Here is a 20020-nt window from a genome sequence, read left to right as displayed (position 1 = left end):
ATTTAATCAGTTAAGGATCATTTAAATTTGATCAAATCTAAGATTAAAGAAATATTTCATTTAAAAATTTAATTTTTTAGACTAACATAATTTCTTAATATAATTATAAAATTTTATTAATCAGATGGTTACAACTTCAAATCTCTTTGTTCTATTTTAATTAATAAAACATTAGGCATATAGTGATATGAGTTTCTGCATATACATATCTCAAGCTCAAATGATTTTTATTTAAGGTATATATATTAAAAAATAATATAAATTATATTTTAAATATTTATTTTACAGCTTAAATTATTAAATAAAGATAAATATTTAACATGATATCAAAATTTTATTAACCAAGTAATTATATATTCAAATTTCATCAAATTAAATACAATATAATATGTACCTGTACATATTTAGCTTTCAATTTTAAAAAACTTTAACTTAAAAAATATATGGTAAAAAGTAATATAAAATAATATTTTAAAATCTTGTTAAGGAGTAATACAAAGATATTAAAATTATATCTTGAAAACTAATCTAATAACTTATATTTTACATAATAATATAAAATTATCGACCAAAAGTTTGCTCTTTTTGACTAAACCAAACAATATCAACCTTCAATTTAGTTAAAATATAACCTAACCAGAACTAAACTCTGACTGGTAGATCATTAGGTAAACCGGGCGGTCTCTTTGAATAAATATGATTTGAAATCACATATTTAAGATTCTTTACCAACACATTGTTTACATATGGAGGCGGTAGAAAAGAAAACCTTCGCTTGGTATTGCGCTGGAATACAGGAATAGACAGAAATATCTCACCTCTTCAAATTTAAAAGAAGAAAAAGTCATGTCATATTAATAGGAGAAATTAAATAAAAAAGAAAAAGAAAAACTAATAGAGCCAGTGTTACTAGATGTCTAGAACTTCTGAAATTACAAAAATTAAAAACTAAACAATAGTTATTTAAACTATGTTATCAAAATACAATATCAGCTAGATTATAATAAAATAAAAGAGACAACATATATTTATATATAAGACTTATTTTATTTTTATTTTTAAATTTTAAAATAATATCGTTTTAAATTAATCAATACTAATTCAAGTTGATAATCTCAATTAAATCCCACTCAGGATTGGATTAAGCACTGACATTCTTGTTTAATAATTTATGAGTTGTTAAACCTTATCTATGGGTGTGAAATATTGCAATTGAAAAAAGAATCTATCCATCCAGCTGACATCCTAAACCCTAAAATCTCTATAAATGCAGTATACCGCAGTGCTGACCACATAGATTGTAGGCTGTAGCTCCGCTCCCTGGTTGTAAAAATACACCAAAAACATTACTTGAAAAACTATGAAGCCTCCTAATTTGTCAGTGCTCAACTCTTCTGCAATGTCGTCCCAGCAAACCGTGCCTCACCAACAGCCTGAAATCAGAGAACCTAAGCTATCAGTTCGTTTGCACATTAATAATAAAAGGCCAACTGGGAATGCAACTGACGATGTTGAAGGATCGTTGTTGAAAGGAAATAGCAATGATGAGCCTCGTGATCATGATCATATTTTTGTTCATAGTGTAAGCAAAAAAAGGAGAGTGAGTAACAAGAAGGAGATCAAGAAACGAAGTTTTTCGATTTCGCTAAAGAAAGAGGAGATTGAACTTGATTTTCTTCAATTGACTGGAGTAAAACCTAAGAGAAAGCCCCACAAGAGAGACAAGGATGTGCGGACAAAGCTTGACACCCTGTTTCCTGGTCTTCGTTACTTGTAAATTCTTTCTTTCTCCATCAAGACACAGATACTAAGTATCTTTGTAATTAATTTGAGAATATTTACTAGTGTTATCGTTGTTTTTAGTGCTATATGTTTTGAATTTTCATGATTAGGTTGCTTTGTCTTTCTTTTCTTGGATTCTTAACTTTTACAGTTTCAGGATTGTAACTTTTTGACGATGATTGGTATTATCAACTGTTCTATTATATGGTACCGTTTCCTGCTCAACATGGAAAAGCTAGCTAGGACTGTTGTTTTCTTCATTACTAGGGTTTCTATAATCAATATTCCAGGACTGTAATCTTCCTTTATGTTGTTAAATTTGGTTGTATTTTTTGCATCAACCAACATAGTTCTAGCTAGGTTTCTATTTGAGGTATGTACGGTGCTTGAAGATGAAACGCTCTATGGTTTAGGAACTATAAACGTCTTAATTATTACCACTAAGTTTCATGAATTTTTATCTAGGTTTCTATTTGAGGTATGCACGGTGCTTGAAGATGAAACCCTCTATGGTTTAGGAACTATAAACGTTTTAATTATTACCACTAAGTTTCATGAATTTCTCATTCCGGCGAGATAGATAGGGGCACTAACCGCTCTAGTTTTTATTCCCTTTACAAAGAACAAGATATGGTTTCCAGTCCTCCATCTCCTTTGCAAGGAAAAGCACCATGGAATAGCCATGGTAAATAGCTTTCAAACCAATGCCAGTGTTCGTTCTAGTACACTAGGAGCATTAATACGCAAAAGAGTCACAGTCGCAGCTTTGAAACACATGAACTGATAAACTGCAAGAAAGTGATAAATGTGGAAAAAAGTTACAACTCTCACTAGGATCTTCAACAACGAAAATAATGTCCTCCCAGCTATATAACAAAATATCCGAGCACATTTTATCTCACAAAATAATTCACATCATTACAAACCAAGTTGGATACCAGTGTTGTAGCAGACTAATATGTAGAAGAACTAGGGCCAAAACATTGTTAAGAAACACAGGGATCCTCTGTCCACTGCTGCATGGAAAAGTGCTCCCACTAAAGCACCCATTCTTTTGCTTGATCCCTTTGCCGTTATCTTCAAGAACAAAAGTGGAATTTGTCTGGCCATCACTAAATAAAATACACCAAAAGAAGGAACCTTTATGAGCCCCAACCATGCCTACTCCTACTTCTGTATGCGATTTATTTCTTATTATGGATAAAGCTTTACTGTCCTTAACCAGAACATGGGAAAAGGCTGGTGATGGCTCAAGGTACTTGGGTTGACAACCTACAATATGGCCAGTAACGGTGCCAAATGTGGGCAGCTCTACGCCACAATTTGGACCGAAAATCTCAGTAAAGTCATCTTCAGGTGGCTTGCAATTCACAACACCATTGCTAGTGCAGTTTCCCTTGCATAATTCAACATATTGCAGAGCCATGCAGCCAAGACCAGGATTGTCATTCAGCTGTGGTAGTTTCTGGGATGTTCGGTTCTTATTGATGATATCAACAAGATCATTCGCAGGGTTCCCTGATATCAACAGCATGTAACAATGCACCGTTAAAAAAAATGAGCTTGTTGATGTGCAATTACAGTAACCAGCATTTATTAGTATTCAAAATGTCATAATTATCAATGACTAAAGCAGAAGTTCCAACTTATCTTGAGATGCTTAAAAATCCTTTTGAATTGGGCTTCGTAACAAAACATGCAAACGAAAATTCACCATAAAATGGTTCTGGCCCAAGTTTAACTCAGGTGCTCAAAAAATCCTGTATCCTAAATTTTCTTCTGACATCCAAGTCCCTTTACATGTGTGTGCGTGAATTGCATGTTAGAAAATTGTATTTCTGGTGCTAAATCTGTCCTCTAGAAAAAAAATTAATTTGTGACTCCCAATTCTTTAAGATTCCTAATGTAGATAGTCAAATCATATAACAGAGAAGCTATGAACTTTGTTGCCTACAAGATGGAAATCACGTTACTTGACCAACTTAAGTTTGCCTTCCCTATTAATGCTTTAAATTTTGCAGCAAAAGACATAATTTTCAGATAAAGACAAAAGATTACTCCGCCTGTTGATACATGCATCCGTTCATTCATTACAGCAGCTAAACAGTAGGTCCAGATAGAAGCTATCCTTGATGGCTTGATGCCTCCAGAAATATATTTATAACTTGATTTAAACGCGTAGATGATGTTTGCATTTTTTTTCCTTTACAAGCACAATCATCCCTAGTTCTGGGATCCAGGTAGTTCTTTTGAATTATTTGGGATAAAAATGCAATTTTTTTAGTATTGATGCTCTAGTATTGAGTTTCTAGTAATGAATAGAGCTACTGATGCTACCTAAAACTTCATTTTTAGGAAAGCCAAAATTTTTAATGTTGAAGCTCGGATTCCTGTCCTTTTAATTTTAACACTTGCATTATCACCAAAGAGTGGTAAGACCTTGCATAGCAAATTATCAGTCAAGAACAACTACAGTAAACTGCACAGAACTACTTGATCAATATATGAGGAAACAAAAACTCATGAGGCTGCAGTAGAATCGCATTCTCAGAGAAGTCAAGAAAATTAAAGAAAAGTAAACGATTATTACCATGGTGACTGGAGCAAACAACAGTGGCTAGGAATAGCTGGCAAAGTACAATCCACTTCCATTCACAGCAACAATAATGCTTCTTCGCCACCATCATCAATGGTAGAGAGAATGAGAAGGGAAAAGGGAAATAAAACTGTAGAAAAGGGTCTCACTTATTTCCCAAACATTGTAAAGGAAAGGGAAATGGTTTTTATTTTCCGGGAAAGAAAAGTGTTTGTTTATTGTTTACAAAGGGAATAAAAGGGTTGCAGAGATTAAGGAGATATGGGAATGGTGGTCCCGAGGCAGTAGACGTTGTTGTGCCTTTTTGGACACTTGTTTTTCTATTTTCCCTCCGTTTCCCTTCCCTTTCACACTCTTGGAGATGAAGCGCAGATATCGAGGCACCTCCTTCAAGCGGGACCTACCTACCGTTTTCACGCGGACTCCTTGTCAGTGATCAAGCCCATGGAGAGAGATCCACTTTTTTAAGGCTCACAATTCTCAATTTCTTCAAACAGCTAGATAGTTCAAACCATTTTAATTAAAAAAAAAATTATTTATTTTTTTCAAATTATTTATTTTTAATTTTTAGATTATTTGAATGCGGTGGTATGTTCCCGGCCCCGCATTTTGCTTGCCTTTAACCTTTGTTTCTCATGTTAAAATTTGCGAGTGGTCTTCTTGTTTCCGAGCTGGTGTTGCTGCTGCTGATGGTGTAGTTTGATCCGAATCCAACCATATATCTCATATTATTTGGATTTGATCCGGAACTGTAGGAGTAGCTGCTGGTGTAGTTTGATCCGAATCCAACAATATATCTCATATTATTTGGATTTGATCCTAATATGTAATCAGCCTGTACCGAAATTTCCATTTATATATAATATTAATTCTTTTGTTCATCATTATATTTGTAATTACCTCATATCCACTGCTGGAGTAGAATTTTCCAGCCACAGGGATGCTGTTTTGGTATTGACCAGCGTGATTACGAGTAAACTCAAAGAGCTGCAACCATTTGTTATAAATTAACGTGATTGTTAATAAGAGATATAATTATGACATGAATAATTAATTCATTGTAGCTAATATCGTACCTGTTTTGCACGATTTATTAATTTAGTTGCATATGTAGGGTTAGACATGCGGCAGCCAAGGCAGCAGCAGTCTCAGCTGCAAGATCAGCACCAGGGTGTTGATCATCAATCTTTAAATTAGTCCTCGGAGTGGTCATGTCCTCCGGTCTCTCCCAACAATAATTATCAGAATCACAATTACCTACTTCACCATAAAGGAGTCTAGCTGAAGGTGAGCTTTGATGAAGTAATCTGTGCTACATTTGATGGCGTCCAAGGCATTTGAGAGTTCATTTGTGGCCTCTAGTTGGGATTGGAATTCGATGGTGCTCCATGCAAGCATTGTCACAGTAAATGCCATTGGAAATCCAAACTTTACATTATCTCCTGCGTCATAGTATCCTCCTACTCAGTGGCGGAGCCACAGCGGATCAAAAGGAGCAATTGTCCCCTTAATTTTATTTTTATATTAATATATTAAACTCATATATTAATATATATATACACACATTATTGCCCTAATTTTCCTCTTTTTTTTCTTTATCTTCCCATGTCTAACATTGTTCACCTGCCATTCCCTGCTTTTTACTTTACTCATCAATTAATTTTTCTTGTCTTTTGGTTCATGTTTTAGGTAATTTTATTTTAATTTATTATCTAATTTTAATTTTAATTTTTTTATAATTAGTTATTAAAAATATTAGAGTTTAGGATAATTTAGGAGTTTTTATATGAATATGTTAAAAATATATATTTAAATTTATTAATTTAATTAATTAAGTATTTTATTATGATAAAAAATAAATTAATATTCATACAAAACCACTATTCTTGCCATCTTTTATATTAATAATAATTTATTAAAATTTAATATTTTCATATAATTTTTTGTAAGTAAAATACAAAGTAGAAAATATATTTTCCAATTATTATTCTTTTATATATATACTAGATATTATTCCTCAATTAAATATTTAGAAATAATTAAATATAATTTAATCAACATACTTTGACTATTTCTCTTCGTGTGTGTGTGTGTATATATGAATTAAAATATGTTTTGATTTTGATAAATCAATATGTATTTTTAAATTAATTTTACTTGATATAAATTAATATATATGTTTTGAATTGTTTTTTAATATATGTATATATAATATGTTATTTATTAATAATTTATCTCCTCATTTAATTTTTTTATACTCTGTTGGTACTCCTACTAGATCAATTTGTTAATGCAAATTCAATCACCCCATGTCGATTAACTTGTTTGTTAATTATATATATACAAATAAATTCAAGTGTCCAATTTTCTAATTAACAAAGACAATATGTTTCTCTATATAATGTATTTCTTGAGCATCGCTGCCATCTTAGAATCTCCACGCCACTGCACTCTCTGGTAAGGAGGCAGGTTTCCAGAGCGTTGAGCTTCATTTTTCCGGAGAGTTGAGCTTCGGAATACAACTAATCAGTACGTGCTGCTCCATAATCAAGCACTGAAACAGCTCCATTCGTCAAGAGAAACAAGATAAAGATCACCATGCTAATCAAACCGAGAACACTGGGAGAATACATTTTGTCACTTGAGTGAATAATCAGCATGTAACCATCTAGGTGCAACTAAATAGTAATTTTAGGATATATAAAATTAATTATGATAAATATAAATTGACCCGGACACTCTCATTAATCTAAAAAAAATAATCAATCACGTAGCTAGCCAGAGAGAAAACTAACAAAATATTCTAGAGTAGCTTTGCAGTGGTGTATATAAAATATAGACAACGTATATTTATAGGAAGAAATATAAATATAGGGACGTCAATGTTACAAATTGTTATTAGAGGAAAATTGAGAGAGAATGATAAATCCCAATCTAAATATTTTATTTGTTATTTATTTAGTTATAATATTTAATTTAACTAAAAAACTACTTAACAAAATACTAGCCGTTAATTTGAATTGTAAGGTCAACATTTAATAAGGCATCATGAAAATTCCTTTTATTTGTGAGACAACGTGAACGTTTTTATTTTCTCAATCGAAGACAGGAAGGGAAAAAAACAAACAGAAAATGTAACAAAAAAGAAAAGAAAAGAACCCTCTAGAACTCCGGCGTTTGGAAATTTAAAATAGAAGCCTCAATTTAGCCCTTAATATATTACTCTATTATCAGTTAAACCCTGAATCCTTTTCTTTTACCAATTTTACCCCAAACATGACCTTAAAATTATCAAGCTTCCATCCATATGCTTCTAATGGTATTTAAATTATTTCATTTAATTTTCATGGGTTACTAAGCACTTCAGCCAATCCAAGATGATAAAATAAACCCTAATTTTCCCTGAAAGACAACTTTAGTACCAAACTGTTTTAAATTTATGTTTTCTGCCTTCTTTTCACTAGCTTGTATTGAAAAAGAAATTGCTATATTTATCGTGCTAAAATTATAATTAAGGGAAGATTGGATTTTTAATCTTTAAATAAAATACCTGATGAGTATATTATTTTGACTCTTTAAATAAAATACCTGATGAGTATATACAAATTGGATTGAATCTTTTAGTTGTCATCAACAACGGGTGGATTACCTTTGGACTAAAATGGATAAAACTAGAAATATTCAGAACTTATTCGTAATTTGCTCAGGAACCTAAATGAGCTTTTCCCCTTAGAACACGTGTCAGGGCATACATATGAAGAGGGTTTTAGATATAAGTTTTGTGCCAAACGATCCCTTGCCTGCTAAACTCTCCTCTCTCTGTTCTCCCGTTGCCAAAGCCAAAGCCTTATCTGTCTATCTAGCCATGGCGTCTACATTTGTTACTGTACCAACAACAAGACCCTTCCTGTCGGTAAACAAAACCAACGCGCGCTCTCTCTCTCAGCACAAACTCCCAGGTTGTTGTTCTCTCTATCTCTCTACTTTCTTGCTGGAAAAATTAAGGCGCATGGTATTTATTTTGCGCTAAATTTGTTTCCTGTCATTTATTTCCAGGACTGAAGAGGAATTCTTTGAGGATTAATGCGATTTCCAAGAAATGGGAACCCACTAAGGTTTTTCTTTTTTATGTTTCTTTAGTTTCACTAATTTGTTTTTATCCTATCTTTCTGTAAGCTTTGGGTTTAGTTTTAGTATGGTGGGTATTGCTGTAGGTTGTTCCACAAGCTGATAGAGTTCTTATACGTCTCGAGGACCTTCCTGAGGTGATGGGTTTTCGTCTTTTGCTTCAATTCATTTTTCATATCTTGATGCCCATAGAAAGCATTTCCTTATGTTGTAAACATCCCATTGTTAAGAAGTTGTTATGCTGAGTGGTGAATTTTGCATTATAGAAATCGTCCGGTGGAGTTTTGTTGCCCAAATCAGCTGTTAAATTTGAGCGGTATCTAATGGGGGAGGTATGAATTATGTACAATGCCCATTCTTGTTCTTATTAGGAAGGATGGATTGATTCTTGTTTGCTGTTAGCATTATATCTTAGAGTTTTCTGTTTTAGGTTTTGTCTGTTGGTGCTGAGGTTGGGGAAGTGGAGGCAGGAAAGAAGGTAAATAAGTACTTCTTGGTTCATAAATGATCAGTCCATCTTTTTGCTTTCAATGCTGTTAATCCTGCTATTCCCTGAGATTTTTCATTCCTTTAACTATTGTGATTTTCATGAAGTATACCTCATTTTGCAGGTTCTTTTCTCAGACATCAATGCTTATGAGGTAAGTGGCATTACCATTTGGAAGACTTGCATGTCACATGTGAATTCACTGAGTGTGCTTCTGTAGCTAGCTGTTTGTATGGGATCAAATCCCCCTTGAATGTCGGGAAGACAGCATATTGAATCTGTTGCATCATTATGTTGAAAGAGTCTGCTATAAAATAAACATCAAACCATACACACACAAACAGGTCCCTAATGAGCATATGCTAGCCATGAGGCCTTCTGTCCTGAAATCCTAAATTTTATGACCTGATTATTGTGCTTGGTGAATGAAAATGCTTGCTTTCTTGCAACTATTAGTATGGGTATACCTATACGTCTTGGAGTTAGGCAACACGGTTGATTTCCCAAAAAATTGAAAATTTTTATTTTTTTACTTGAAGTTAATTTTTGTATGTTTTCAAATCGTTTTGATATGTTGATGTAAAAAATAGTTTTAAAAAAATAAAAAAATATATTATTTTGATGTATTTTCGACACTTTACATTGTAACTGCTACCACACTCTTAACACTCCTTTAATGTCGCTGACATTTAAATTGTAACCGCAACCACACTCTTAACACTCCTTTAATGTCGTACAAGCTTCTCTTGTTGTTGAGTGAATATGATGTGCATAGTGTGCCATCATCTAGACAGTGGAGCATGGCAAATACTCTTTTTGTGACATGTTGTTCCATGTAATCAGGTAATACAAATTCTTTCTTCTCTCCAGATTGAATCATTGTATGTTTGTAGAGTCCAGTTAGGCACGTGCCATTATTCTATGTGATTTTTTGGAGTTCGCTGATATTTTTTCATATCTGCCTAGGGTATGATCATCTCCTCCCAGAGTTGTTAACCTTTGCATGTGCATGCAGACTTTGACCTTTGTAGGTGTAAAATTGATTCTGCTGTAATTGACATGTCTGACCATTGAGATAATGGTCTTTATGCCCCCTGTATTGCTAATTGTGCATTTTTATTGTACCTGGATGTGTTTATAAGACTTCCTGAAACTGTGCAGATTGATTTGGGAACAGATGCTAAGCATTGCTTTTGCAAAGCTGGTGATTTGTTGGCCGTCGTGGAGTGATATCTCTGCATTTCTGCCAATTTTGAAAAGACCTACTCCCTACAACGAGGGGGTCAATTTCGCTATTCTGTCAGTGTCAAGTTTTATGGGATCTTCAGACTGTCTGTATTGAAGTAAACTCTAGATTTAGGAGTTCTTTGTTATGTGCTGTTTAACCTCCCTCCTTCGATGTTTAAAAAAACGGGAGTTTTTGTTTCAGTTAGCCAATAATATTCTGCATTAATGGCTGACGTTGACGATTCTGAGTTTTGATATACATTTCTTTATCAAACACCTTAATTGACTAAGGTCCGTGCTCTGTTTAAGAAGAATAAAAAAAAATGACAATCAAAGGCAAATTGTTATCCGGAGTTCTGTTTAAGAAGAATAAAAAAAAAAATTGACAATCAAAGGCAAATTGTTATCCGGAATTTAACTCCCTACAAATTGACAGAGTGCCAATCACATAATCTAGTGATAAATCCTTGTCACTGCTAATCAGCAGTTTTTGGAGCTCATTTTAATTGGCTGGGAGCACCAGTAACATGTTTTATATATCAGTGCTCTGGGGAAGGGAAAACTTTTCACTAGTTGGTGGGCTTTCACCTCCCCAGGGAACCCGCCATCCGCTATCGTATCGGCTGTTATTTTGTTTGTTTTAATGTTTTAAAAATATTTTATATTTTTATTTTATTTTTTCTTTATTTAAAATTAATTTTTTCTGTTTTTAGATTTATTTAAAAAAAAAAATTTTTAAAAAAATTATTTAAATATATTTTTATTTAAAATCATTTTTTTTTGTGTTTTTAGATTTATTTTAAAAATAATTTTTAAAAATAAAAAAAAATATTATTTAAATATATTTTTAAATAAAAAACACCTTAACAAACATTTACACCAATCTTTACTAATTCAGCAATCGCAATATTTCTAATATTGCACGAGCACCACAGGGCCATCTTTCTTTTCAGTTGCAGCGATGTTGCCTACTCACCAACATCAGCTGTCAGTGACAGTCCAGTGCTGATCTTGCCACCCCACAATTTTATAACAGAACTTTACTAATTCAGCACCACAGGCACTATTGAGTGTAGTGATGTTACCTTGCATTATCATCACCGGACATAAACATGTACCGTTACAACAGAACTTCACTTTGAGTGTAGTGATGTTAACACTTGTTGGAGTTGCATGATCATCACCGGACATAAACATGTACCGTTTCAATGCATTTGAAGAGTTTGGCTGAATGCACGAAACTCAAGACTTTGATCACTTATTTACGGTGAATTGTATATATTCACAAAAACGTGACGGCTTACATTCTCCACCCCTCTCCGTTCTATATCTCGATGGGGAAAAAAATGATGAAAAGAAAGTGGCTTTTTTGCTTTCTGCAATAAAAAATTTCCAGAAAAAACAAGTGTATTCAATACAAAACAATCATATGACAGGAAAAAGTACAGAATGAATTAAAACTCAAACAAGCGCAACTCAACCATCCCCTCTTTTCTTTTTGGAGAATACCAAGCAACAACCTTCCCAGAGCGTAAAATCCTCAATGAGTAACTCAAGCTGCATATGAGATCCTCGACATGTGGGCCTTGTTTCCCAGAGGAAGAACCAAGTGAAAACTTTGAATCAACCCGAACCATAATTGGACCTGCAACCTGCAACAAGCATGTTGTCGCATGAAGAACTATACAATGGCAAGATCTTTTTGCCAAGTACGAAAAATCCCAGGGAAGTTTTTACCACTTTCCGAAAGTTTATAACCTATTCGCATCACTGTAAACAATAATACTGTCATTATGTGTCTCCTGGAGGCTCGGATTAATTTAAAAAAAAAATTCTGACCAAAAGGATCGATTTGGTATTGAAAGTTCAAATCATCCAATCTTAAAAAAATAACGTTTAACTGGATCTCCAGTGGTTCTCAAAATTCAAATTGCATGATTAGCTTAGTCAAGCCACAGGTTATTGAATACACATGCAGGACTTGGCTTCTTAGGACATTGACGCCAGCCAAAGGTGAAGCAAGAAAAAAATTACCTGCTGTTGGAGGATCAGACCAAGCTTGGGTGAAGACAGTGGATTGTCAGCATTACTAAAGGAAGAACGTCTGAAAATATTGAAAACCCTTTTAGCAACAGCAGAAGCTGAACAGATATCCAGGCGAGCATCTACCCTAGTTAGATCACCATATAGCTTAGTGAACCTCCCGTGCTGAAAAGTATAGCAAACTGAGCCAAACAGATTGGCATTTAATGGGCTTCTCTTCTTTGTACCAATTGAAGTGTCCCTATCAACATGCGATTCTGTAGATGGGGAGCTTTCACTGCCCCCAAACCAGGCCGCAGAGGTGCCACCTAATACAAATATTAGTATAATAAGAAGCCAGTAGCAAATTGCAAAGCGGAACTTTCTTTCAAAAAGGAGAATGAAAAGAAAAAGGGAACACAAGTAATTTGTATGAATCATGAGAAACTTCACATAACCAGTTCCAATTCACTACTGTATGGCAAACAAGGCAGTCGCATCCTAGTTTCCATATTAAGTTTCAGATACAACATTGTTTCCGTAAACATTTTCCATCCCTGCCTCCATGAAAAAGAAACACCTTCATCAACTTAAGTTCTCAGATGATCAATGGAGGGAGCACAAGTGAGTGGCATTACTGATTGTGCATGGGCCATCCAAAAGAAAGAAAAAATGTGTCCATAACCAGAAACGAAGCACAGCATATCATAATGTGCAGCATAATATGATAAAAAAAAAAGAATTGAAGAGCTAGATAAAATTGCTAGAAGCTACAGCAGCTGTAGAAGACGGTAGTAATCAAATATGAATAAGAAGAAAACAAAAATTCCAGGTTAATTAGTAAAAAAGAGCTACCCAATACAATGCAGCGACATACCAATAATCCCAGATATTGCTGCATGAGGTTCACTAAGGCGCATATCAAATGATGGGTGCCTAACCTTGCCCCTATCTGTCTTCACTGCAGTATCATCAACTTTTTCTTTTTGCCTCCAAAAATCCTTTCTCTTTTCATAAGAAAAGGCAGCCTTCGCGCATAATCCAGGCATCAACGCACAGGGTACCTCACCATTTAAGGTGTTAACAGGCTGGGGATGACCGCTGTTTTTGTGCACACCAAAGCGGTATTGGAACCCAGATTCAGAGGGAAGGGATGACATATCTAAGGATATTGACTCAGGAACATCCCAGTATTTCCCTTTTTGGTCAAGAAATAGCCCAGGCCACGCAGCCTCCAAAGTTATATCATGATCAGGAAGCTGTAAAATCACATGTTAAATCGACAAAGTTAAGGCAACTGGCTATCACTGCAGACAGCATAACAAGCTAAAAGCTCCGCAACAAGCAATCTGTGGTCAGAATAAATAATTATAATTTTGATTTTCAAGGTTTGGTTGATTATTTGCTAGAGATCTCATAATAGAACTACCATAAACTACACAGGTTCCACAGCCTCGCTGTATCTGTGTGTTCATTATCTACAACCAAATTCTAAGCAAGAATTAACAACCTTGCACTTTAAATTCCCTGAAGGCATACCCTTTCGACAACAAGAACACAAATCAACGATTCTAAGATAAATCCTTAACTTAGGACATGGCTAAAAAAAACAAATTTAAAAAAAACTATATTGACTTACAAAACAATCTGTAAAACAAGATGTCCGGGTATCTATATATAAAAATGGGATTTACAAAATTGGACATGTCTACAAGATAATCTACTCAATCTAAAGAATAGTAATATGGACATTGAATGCGAAAAAAAAAAAACCCGAATACCTCATGCCAGAGCATCATCTTGTAGCGTGGTCTCCTCTTGTCACCATGTCTTTCTGTGCTCAGCAACACAGAAGATGAAGACAAGGAGATTTGTGAGAATAAACCAAGGGAATAAATCGACTTGTCAAAAACATGCTTAGCTACATCTTTAAATGCAGGCCATTCAAATTCATCAGCATTAGTAAATTCTCCTTTAATAGAAGAAATCAGCTTCTTTGGTCTAAATTGGCCAATTAATCCTAGCCAACTGCACATAAAAAAAAACAATCAAATTCATCACACCAATTGGTAGCAAAGAAGTGAGCCAAAAAGAATGGAACATTTTGCTATCATTTTACCTGTTAGAGGTGGCGAGTTTGAGGAAGAGAGACTGGAGAGAAAAAGAGCCAAGGTCCTTGGTCGAAGTAGGAGAGAAAGAGGGAATGGTGCCAAGAGGGAAGCCATTGCCTAAGACAGAGAGTTGTTGAACTCTAAGGGCTTTGCTGGCTCTGGTGACTTCAAGAGGAAATGGGTCTCCAGGAATGGAGTAAGCACAACCTTCTAGGGTTTGTGAGGAAGAAATGGGTTGGTCCCAGAATTGTGAGTCCATAGCCGTCCTCAAGTTAGCCATTTCTTGGTGAGTTGCTGGTGGGGTTCTTGATTTTCCTTATCTGTGTTGTTGCTCGCTAGTTGGTTTTGAAATGAGGAAAAAGGGTGAGGACACAGTACTGCCTACTGAGGGGTTTTGTTTGGGGTTTGTGGTGGATTTTCCTAGGAGGAGGCTTTTGGTTTTTTCTGAACTTGCATTTGTTGTGTAATAGACAAAGAGGGACGCATGTTGGGCTGAAAGATCTTGGGGCATTAATTACATGAAGTCCAACAAATAGAGATCGTGGGCCATTCTTTCTGGATTTAGTTCACCCAATCTCAATCTGGTTTTTAGGCCCATCATATATGATGGCCAGTTCTATTACTCTTGGGTCAACCCTAATCAAATTACACCACATAAAATTAAAATTTGAGAGGTTTTTTTATTGTTTAAAATGGATAGTAAACCCCCAGAAAAAAAAAATTGTTTTCGAAGAAAACATAGCGAAACGATGTCGTCCTGGTTACAAATAGCCAAATAATCAAAGAAGTCCTTAGCTGGATCGTTTCGATTTATTTTCACCTCTATCACATAAATTTAAGCTTTTTAATTCGAAACTCTAATTTATTTGGTGAAAATTCAGAAAACCCTCGGATATGAGTTCAATAAATTTTATTTTTAAAAGTAATTTTATTATTTTATTATACTTTAAAAATATGAAAAGACAAAGCTATTCCCAATCAATAAAATAAATAGTGACCATTAATAAAACATAAGAAAAAGATCATATCACCCTCCAAGATCATTCTTATATTGTTCTGCCTCTATAGTGTAACTCTAAACTCTATACTGTTTTGAAATAAAATAAAAAATATATAAATGTTTTTATCGTGAAAGATAGAAAGAACATAAAAAAATTTGTTTTATAAGTAATTTTAAAGTGAATTTATATACTTCAAAAATATAAAATATAAATAATTGAGTGAAAAAAGACAGTTTCCTCTCCTGCAAAAATGTATAGACCCTCTGACCCATCTCTCTCGATGGCGCCTCCATATTAATTACTCGAGTCTTTCGATACAAAAGGCATATATTTCGATGTTACATCATAGTGATTAGTTTAATATGGGTTTGATACTAGAAGGAATCCCCACTTCCATGCAATGTCGAAATCTCAAAGTATTAATTGGCCTCTAATTAATCCTTGGCTTACGTACACAAAACATTAATATTATCTTTTTTCTCAAAAAGGGTGGCCATATATATAGCTGCTTGTATATTTTGATGTAAATTGCCTCATAGACTTGCTTGTGACATGGGCTTGATACGGACGATTCTTTAAATTCTGGATTGGTACGTTATAATTATGAATTAAAGGATAGGATTTATAATAAAAAGGAATTATATAAAAGCAAAAACTATATAAAAAAATAAAAATGTAATGACAAGCGAAACCATTATAAGTATTATGAACTTGATACCAAACTACATTTTTGTTTTTTTGAGAAATAAATAATTTTTTTTTTGCACTGAAATGGTAAAACAAATACATTGTTTATTATTATGTTTGGAATTTTATTTAAATATATTTTAAAATTGTGTTTGGTTTGTAACGATGTTTGAATTTATCTCACGAGCTTTACATGTCGAGTTGATATGTGAGATATTTAATTATTTTTTTTATTTTTGCAATCTAATAAGCTTTTTCTTAGATAAATAATTACTCGATATTGTTTCATACATGCAAATAAATATCATTTAAGAGAGAAAACAACTATAATTTTAAAAAAAAATTAAAAGTAAATATGTAATTTGTAATGAAAAAAAAAAAACCAAACTTCCTTTTGAAGGATCTCTCTCCTTTATAACTTCTAAGCACTCTTTATCGAAGAGAAATAATTTAAGTATTAGTAAAATATTTTTGACTTATCAATAAAAATATCTAACTTATAAAGATAAAAAAAAAAAAAGAAGCTAAGATTCTTCAAAATTAGAAAAAGCACGAACTCTATATTTGAATGACTCTAAAAATAATAAGTTTGATAGTTTATTAGATCCACACATATGTAAACTTAATGTTTAGCTAAGTTCAGAAATAATGAATATATTATTATTTTTTTATCATCTTTTTAAAAGACAAATCCAAATAAAAAAACAATAAATATTATTCCATCAACTTTAAAAAATATATTTTAATATATTTTTAAATAAAAAATATTTTTAAAAAATATTATCCCTTGAAATTCCTTCCCAGTTGCTTGCAACTAATGGATAAGTGGAAAGAGGTGGCTGTTTATGCTACTTCTAAGCTAATTCTCCACAACCTAAAGCAAACGCCAGCTTTATATTTTCTTACTTATCTTTATATTTACACTCACTGCATTGACTTATCAACAACAGTGGCTATTAATGGAGGCCTTTTCCTTTTCTTTTTAATTGACAGAGAAAGCATTCCTATTATTTCATTAATGAACTTTGAGAATCAACAGGCAAACATTCACTCGTTCCAAATCAATTCATAATCATTGATAAATAATGGCAATGAATTAATTATTAGAACATTATCATAATTAGTTACTTAAAATCAGTATAATATTCTAAACAATAGAACTTTACAAACAAATGATTTTTAAACAAATTAAAAAAAAAATGTCATTTAAGCGGACAAAAATAAATATATAAAAAGCCATTGATCAAATCTTGTTTGATAATACTAAAAAAAAATTATATTTAACCAAATCAAGTTTCTATATAATTCAAAAACAAACCTAGTTTTATTCAAATTAGATGTCGACAATATTCTTCAAGTTTAATTAAGTTAATTTTTAACATGATTAAAAAAACAAATTTAGTTTGATTCAAACCCTAATTAGAGACCTAACCAGATCTTCATGTTTTGATACGCAATTTATGGATATATCTCATTATAAAGGTAAGAGGCTTGCAGAAGCATTGCCTCCAAAGGAATTAAGTAATCATTTGCTGTGATGTTTTGGATAACTAATCTGCATTTTTCTTGCATATGTTCTTCAACTTTTTGGCTCGTTGCATGTATCTTCCACCCTACATTGTTGAAAAACACAGTTATCAGATTCCCATCTCCCCGTCACGATGCCATCTCTTCAAGAAAAATTCTTGATTCTTTATTATTTTAAGATTTAATCTTATTGGTAAATTAATTCGCACCTTCATCTAAATTTAAATCCTTAGAGAAGTGGCATTTAAATATTTATTTATTTATTTATTCAATCCAAAAAAATCTTACTTTTCAATTACATTTTACATGTATTTAAAAAAAAATTGATTTGGCTGATAAAAACACAAGAAATTCTTTTAAAAAAACTAAAATAATATTATTCAAACAAAAAATTAATAATATATTTGAGTTAACGCTAACCTAACTTAATGGCAAATTATAAATCAGGTCAGATCTCCAGCCTGGTTTGACAACAATGCTTTCATTACTGGATATCTACGAGGGAGATTAAAAGAAATCAATTGATAGGCGAGAGAAGGACTACGCAGTTCATCTTGCTGTAAACGGGCACGTGTAGGAAACTACGCCTATATTAACCCCTACAGCTCCACGATAACAAAATTATTCTCCCTCAGGACCACAATTAATTAGCTGATCCTATCCTCCACAACACGAAAAAGATGCCCACCTTCTCTTATTGTCTCCTCCTCCTCTTCCTCCCTCTACTCTTCAGTACTTTCCACGCCAATACTGCTCAGAATCTCATCCCTGAAACTTGCAAGAAATGCGCAGCAAATGATCCGAACCTTAGCTACAACTTCTGTGTAACTTCTCTTCAAGCATCCAATCGTAGCCAGTGTGATAACCTTCGTGGGCTTGGCATGATGTCCATCAAGTTAATCAAAGACAACGTGACCAACACAAGGAACTACGTGAAGAGTCTCTTGAAGAACAAAAAAATGGACCCCTTCATTAGGGCATGCTTAAATGATTGCCTTGATCTTTATTCTGACGCCATCCCTACCCTCAAGCAGGCCATGATGGATTACAAGTCTAAGCACTATAAGGATGCCAATATCGAAGTAGGTTCAGTCATCGATGCAGCCACAACCTGTGAAGATGGATTCGAGGAGAAAGAAGGTGCAGTTTCACCATTAACAAAAAGAAATAATGATACTTTTCAGCTGTCCGCTATAGCGCTTGCGCTCATCAACATGCTCTAATCTGTATGTAGTAGTTGGAGATTAAGGTTCTATCATTGTTAATCCTTCCTTGCTCCTTAATTTCTTGTTAGTTTTCCTGATGTTAACGGATGTTTTTTCAATATCCTTTTGTGTTGGTCAGCTGTTAATTTATTGATGCGACGTATATTGTCTTTGTGATTGTTTTTATTTCCATATCTTTCATCAACTATCACATGTAACAAAATGATCTGGAAAAATCATGATTAATTATTTCTTAAGCAAAAGTTTAAGAAAAAGTGACTTCTAATTAATTATAATTGTACTTGGACTTTGGAGTTCAATAATTTCGCTTCTTTTCTATAGTCTTATATAATATTAATGGTCGCGTCCTGTGATTAAAGGAATTTATTCGTGTTGAACAAGAGACAGCATAGACGATCCTGGTAAAGTTAAACAATCAAAAGACAGCATAGGAGAAAACCATTCGTGGGCAGAAACAGCCGCTCCTTCACAGGCTGACGATTGGAACAAGGCCGGAAGCCTCATTCCACACGGTGCCCCGTTGCCTATATTTGTCTTAAAGAATACGAAAGCGGGAAGAATTGCATTTCAATGAAGCATGATCCGCCTAATACGATGACTTTGTAGATGTAGTAGAAAAATTCATCCATTAAATGATTGTTATATTGCAGCAAATAATCTCATCCAGTAAGAGAGAGTGGACGGCCACCAAACTTCAATGGGATAAAAACCAATGACAAGTTCAAGTGATCATGAATTCCTTCATTACAACGTAACTGGTCAAATTCAAAAGAGAAATCATGATATAGAACTGTGCACTGAATTTGGTTAACGGTTCGATAGGGAAATTGACAATTCTTTTTGTGGAAAAAAATCGGCAAACGTGGCCTCATAATTCAAGGATGCAGCAACTTTAGTCATAACCGAATATCTGCATAGCAAACATTCAATAGAGATTGCACTCCATAGTAATGCAAGAGAAATTCTTCTTCTCATTTCAACAAGAGAGACAAACAGCTCAGACTTGTATATATAAAAGTAGTTTCAACAGCGTGCGGCAACATGAGAATCATGTAAAGCATTATGATTTCGATGAAAACAGGCATGCATCAGAGAAATCCCTTGCAAGTGAAAACTAGCCACTAAAAGAACAGTGCAGCGCACAATAGAACCCATGAACACAAAGGAAACACGAGGAAACTTGAGCATCTAGACGTGAAATGAAATTTTGGGCAATCAGAGCGGTT

General features: G+C 33.6%; 5 protein-coding genes across 5 annotated transcripts; 3 read left to right on the top strand and 2 right to left on the bottom strand.

Annotated features, from left to right (window-relative positions):
- The first annotated feature begins 1360 nt into the window (after positions 1-1360).
- Positions 1361-1777, top strand: LOC105138064 (uncharacterized). Its single transcript, XM_011044058.1, has one exon. The coding sequence runs from the start codon at positions 1361-1363 to the stop codon at positions 1775-1777; it is 417 nt and encodes a 138-aa protein (XP_011042360.1).
- A 741-nt stretch (positions 1778-2518) lies between these two features.
- LOC105130770 (uncharacterized) lies at positions 2519-4705 on the bottom strand. Its single transcript, XM_011033439.1, has 2 exons — positions 4373-4705; positions 2519-3300 (listed from the first exon to the last, which is right to left on the bottom strand). The coding sequence occupies exons 1-2, from the start codon at positions 4467-4469 to the stop codon at positions 2693-2695; spliced, it is 705 nt and encodes a 234-aa protein (XP_011031741.1). The 5' UTR covers positions 4470-4705; the 3' UTR covers positions 2519-2692.
- Positions 4706-8149: 3444 nt separating this feature from the next.
- LOC105130761 (20 kDa chaperonin, chloroplastic-like) lies at positions 8150-10474 on the top strand. Its single transcript, XM_011033428.1, has 7 exons — positions 8150-8337; positions 8435-8493; positions 8593-8643; positions 8773-8838; positions 8937-8984; positions 9118-9147; positions 10155-10474. Exons 1-7 carry the CDS (start codon positions 8244-8246, stop codon positions 10221-10223), a joined length of 417 nt encoding a protein of 138 aa, XP_011031730.1. The 5' UTR covers positions 8150-8243; the 3' UTR covers positions 10224-10474.
- A 922-nt stretch (positions 10475-11396) lies between these two features.
- Positions 11397-14813, bottom strand: LOC105130752 (TRIGALACTOSYLDIACYLGLYCEROL-like protein). Its single transcript, XM_011033417.1, has 5 exons — positions 14362-14813; positions 14024-14270; positions 13120-13501; positions 12255-12571; positions 11397-11872 (listed from the first exon to the last, which is right to left on the bottom strand). The coding sequence occupies exons 1-5, from the start codon at positions 14631-14633 to the stop codon at positions 11675-11677; spliced, it is 1416 nt and encodes a 471-aa protein (XP_011031719.1). The 5' UTR covers positions 14634-14813; the 3' UTR covers positions 11397-11674.
- A 3318-nt stretch (positions 14814-18131) lies between these two features.
- Positions 18132-18959, top strand: LOC105130743 (putative invertase inhibitor). Its single transcript, XM_011033406.1, has one exon. The coding sequence runs from the start codon at positions 18249-18251 to the stop codon at positions 18789-18791; it is 543 nt and encodes a 180-aa protein (XP_011031708.1). The 5' UTR covers positions 18132-18248; the 3' UTR covers positions 18792-18959.
- Positions 18960-20020: the final 1061 nt, after the last annotated feature.

The sequence above is a fragment of the Populus euphratica genome, unplaced genomic scaffold, assembly GCF_000495115.2.
Source record: "Populus euphratica unplaced genomic scaffold, PopEup_1.0 scaffold2.1, whole genome shotgun sequence".
Classification (NCBI taxonomy): Eukaryota; Viridiplantae; Streptophyta; class Magnoliopsida; order Malpighiales; family Salicaceae; genus Populus; species Populus euphratica.
Note: the sequence above shows the minus strand (reverse complement) of the source record. Positions and strands in the feature narration are given on the sequence as shown.

Excerpts from the sequence above, each read along its gene's own strand:
- LOC105130761 (XM_011033428.1), top strand. The coding sequence starts at position 8,244 with ATGGCGTCTACATTTGTTACTGTACCAACAACAAGACCCTTCCTGTCG. Across the intron at positions 8,839-8,936 it reads AGCGGTATCTAATGGGGGAG|GTTTTGTCTGTTGGTGCTGA; the intron begins GTATGAATTATG and ends TTTCTGTTTTAG. Across the intron at positions 9,148-10,154 it reads CAGACATCAATGCTTATGAG|ATTGATTTGGGAACAGATGC; the intron begins GTAAGTGGCATT and ends GAAACTGTGCAG.
- LOC105130743 (XM_011033406.1), top strand. The coding sequence starts at position 18,249 with ATGCCCACCTTCTCTTATTGTCTCCTCCTCCTCTTCCTCCCTCTACTC.
- LOC105130770 (XM_011033439.1), bottom strand. The coding sequence starts at position 4,469 with ATGATGGTGGCGAAGAAGCATTATTGTTGCTGTGAATGGAAGTGGATT. Across the intron at positions 3,301-4,372 it reads TGTTTGCTCCAGTCACCATG|GGAACCCTGCGAATGATCTT; the intron begins GTAATAATCGTT and ends TGTTGATATCAG.
- LOC105138064 (XM_011044058.1), top strand. The coding sequence starts at position 1,361 with ATGAAGCCTCCTAATTTGTCAGTGCTCAACTCTTCTGCAATGTCGTCC.
- LOC105130752 (XM_011033417.1), bottom strand. The coding sequence starts at position 14,633 with ATGGCTAACTTGAGGACGGCTATGGACTCACAATTCTGGGACCAACCC. Across the intron at positions 14,271-14,361 it reads AAACTCGCCACCTCTAACAG|TTGGCTAGGATTAATTGGCC; the intron begins GTAAAATGATAG and ends TTTTATGTGCAG. Across the intron at positions 13,502-14,023 it reads AGATGATGCTCTGGCATGAG|CTTCCTGATCATGATATAAC; the intron begins GTATTCGGGTTT and ends GTGATTTTACAG.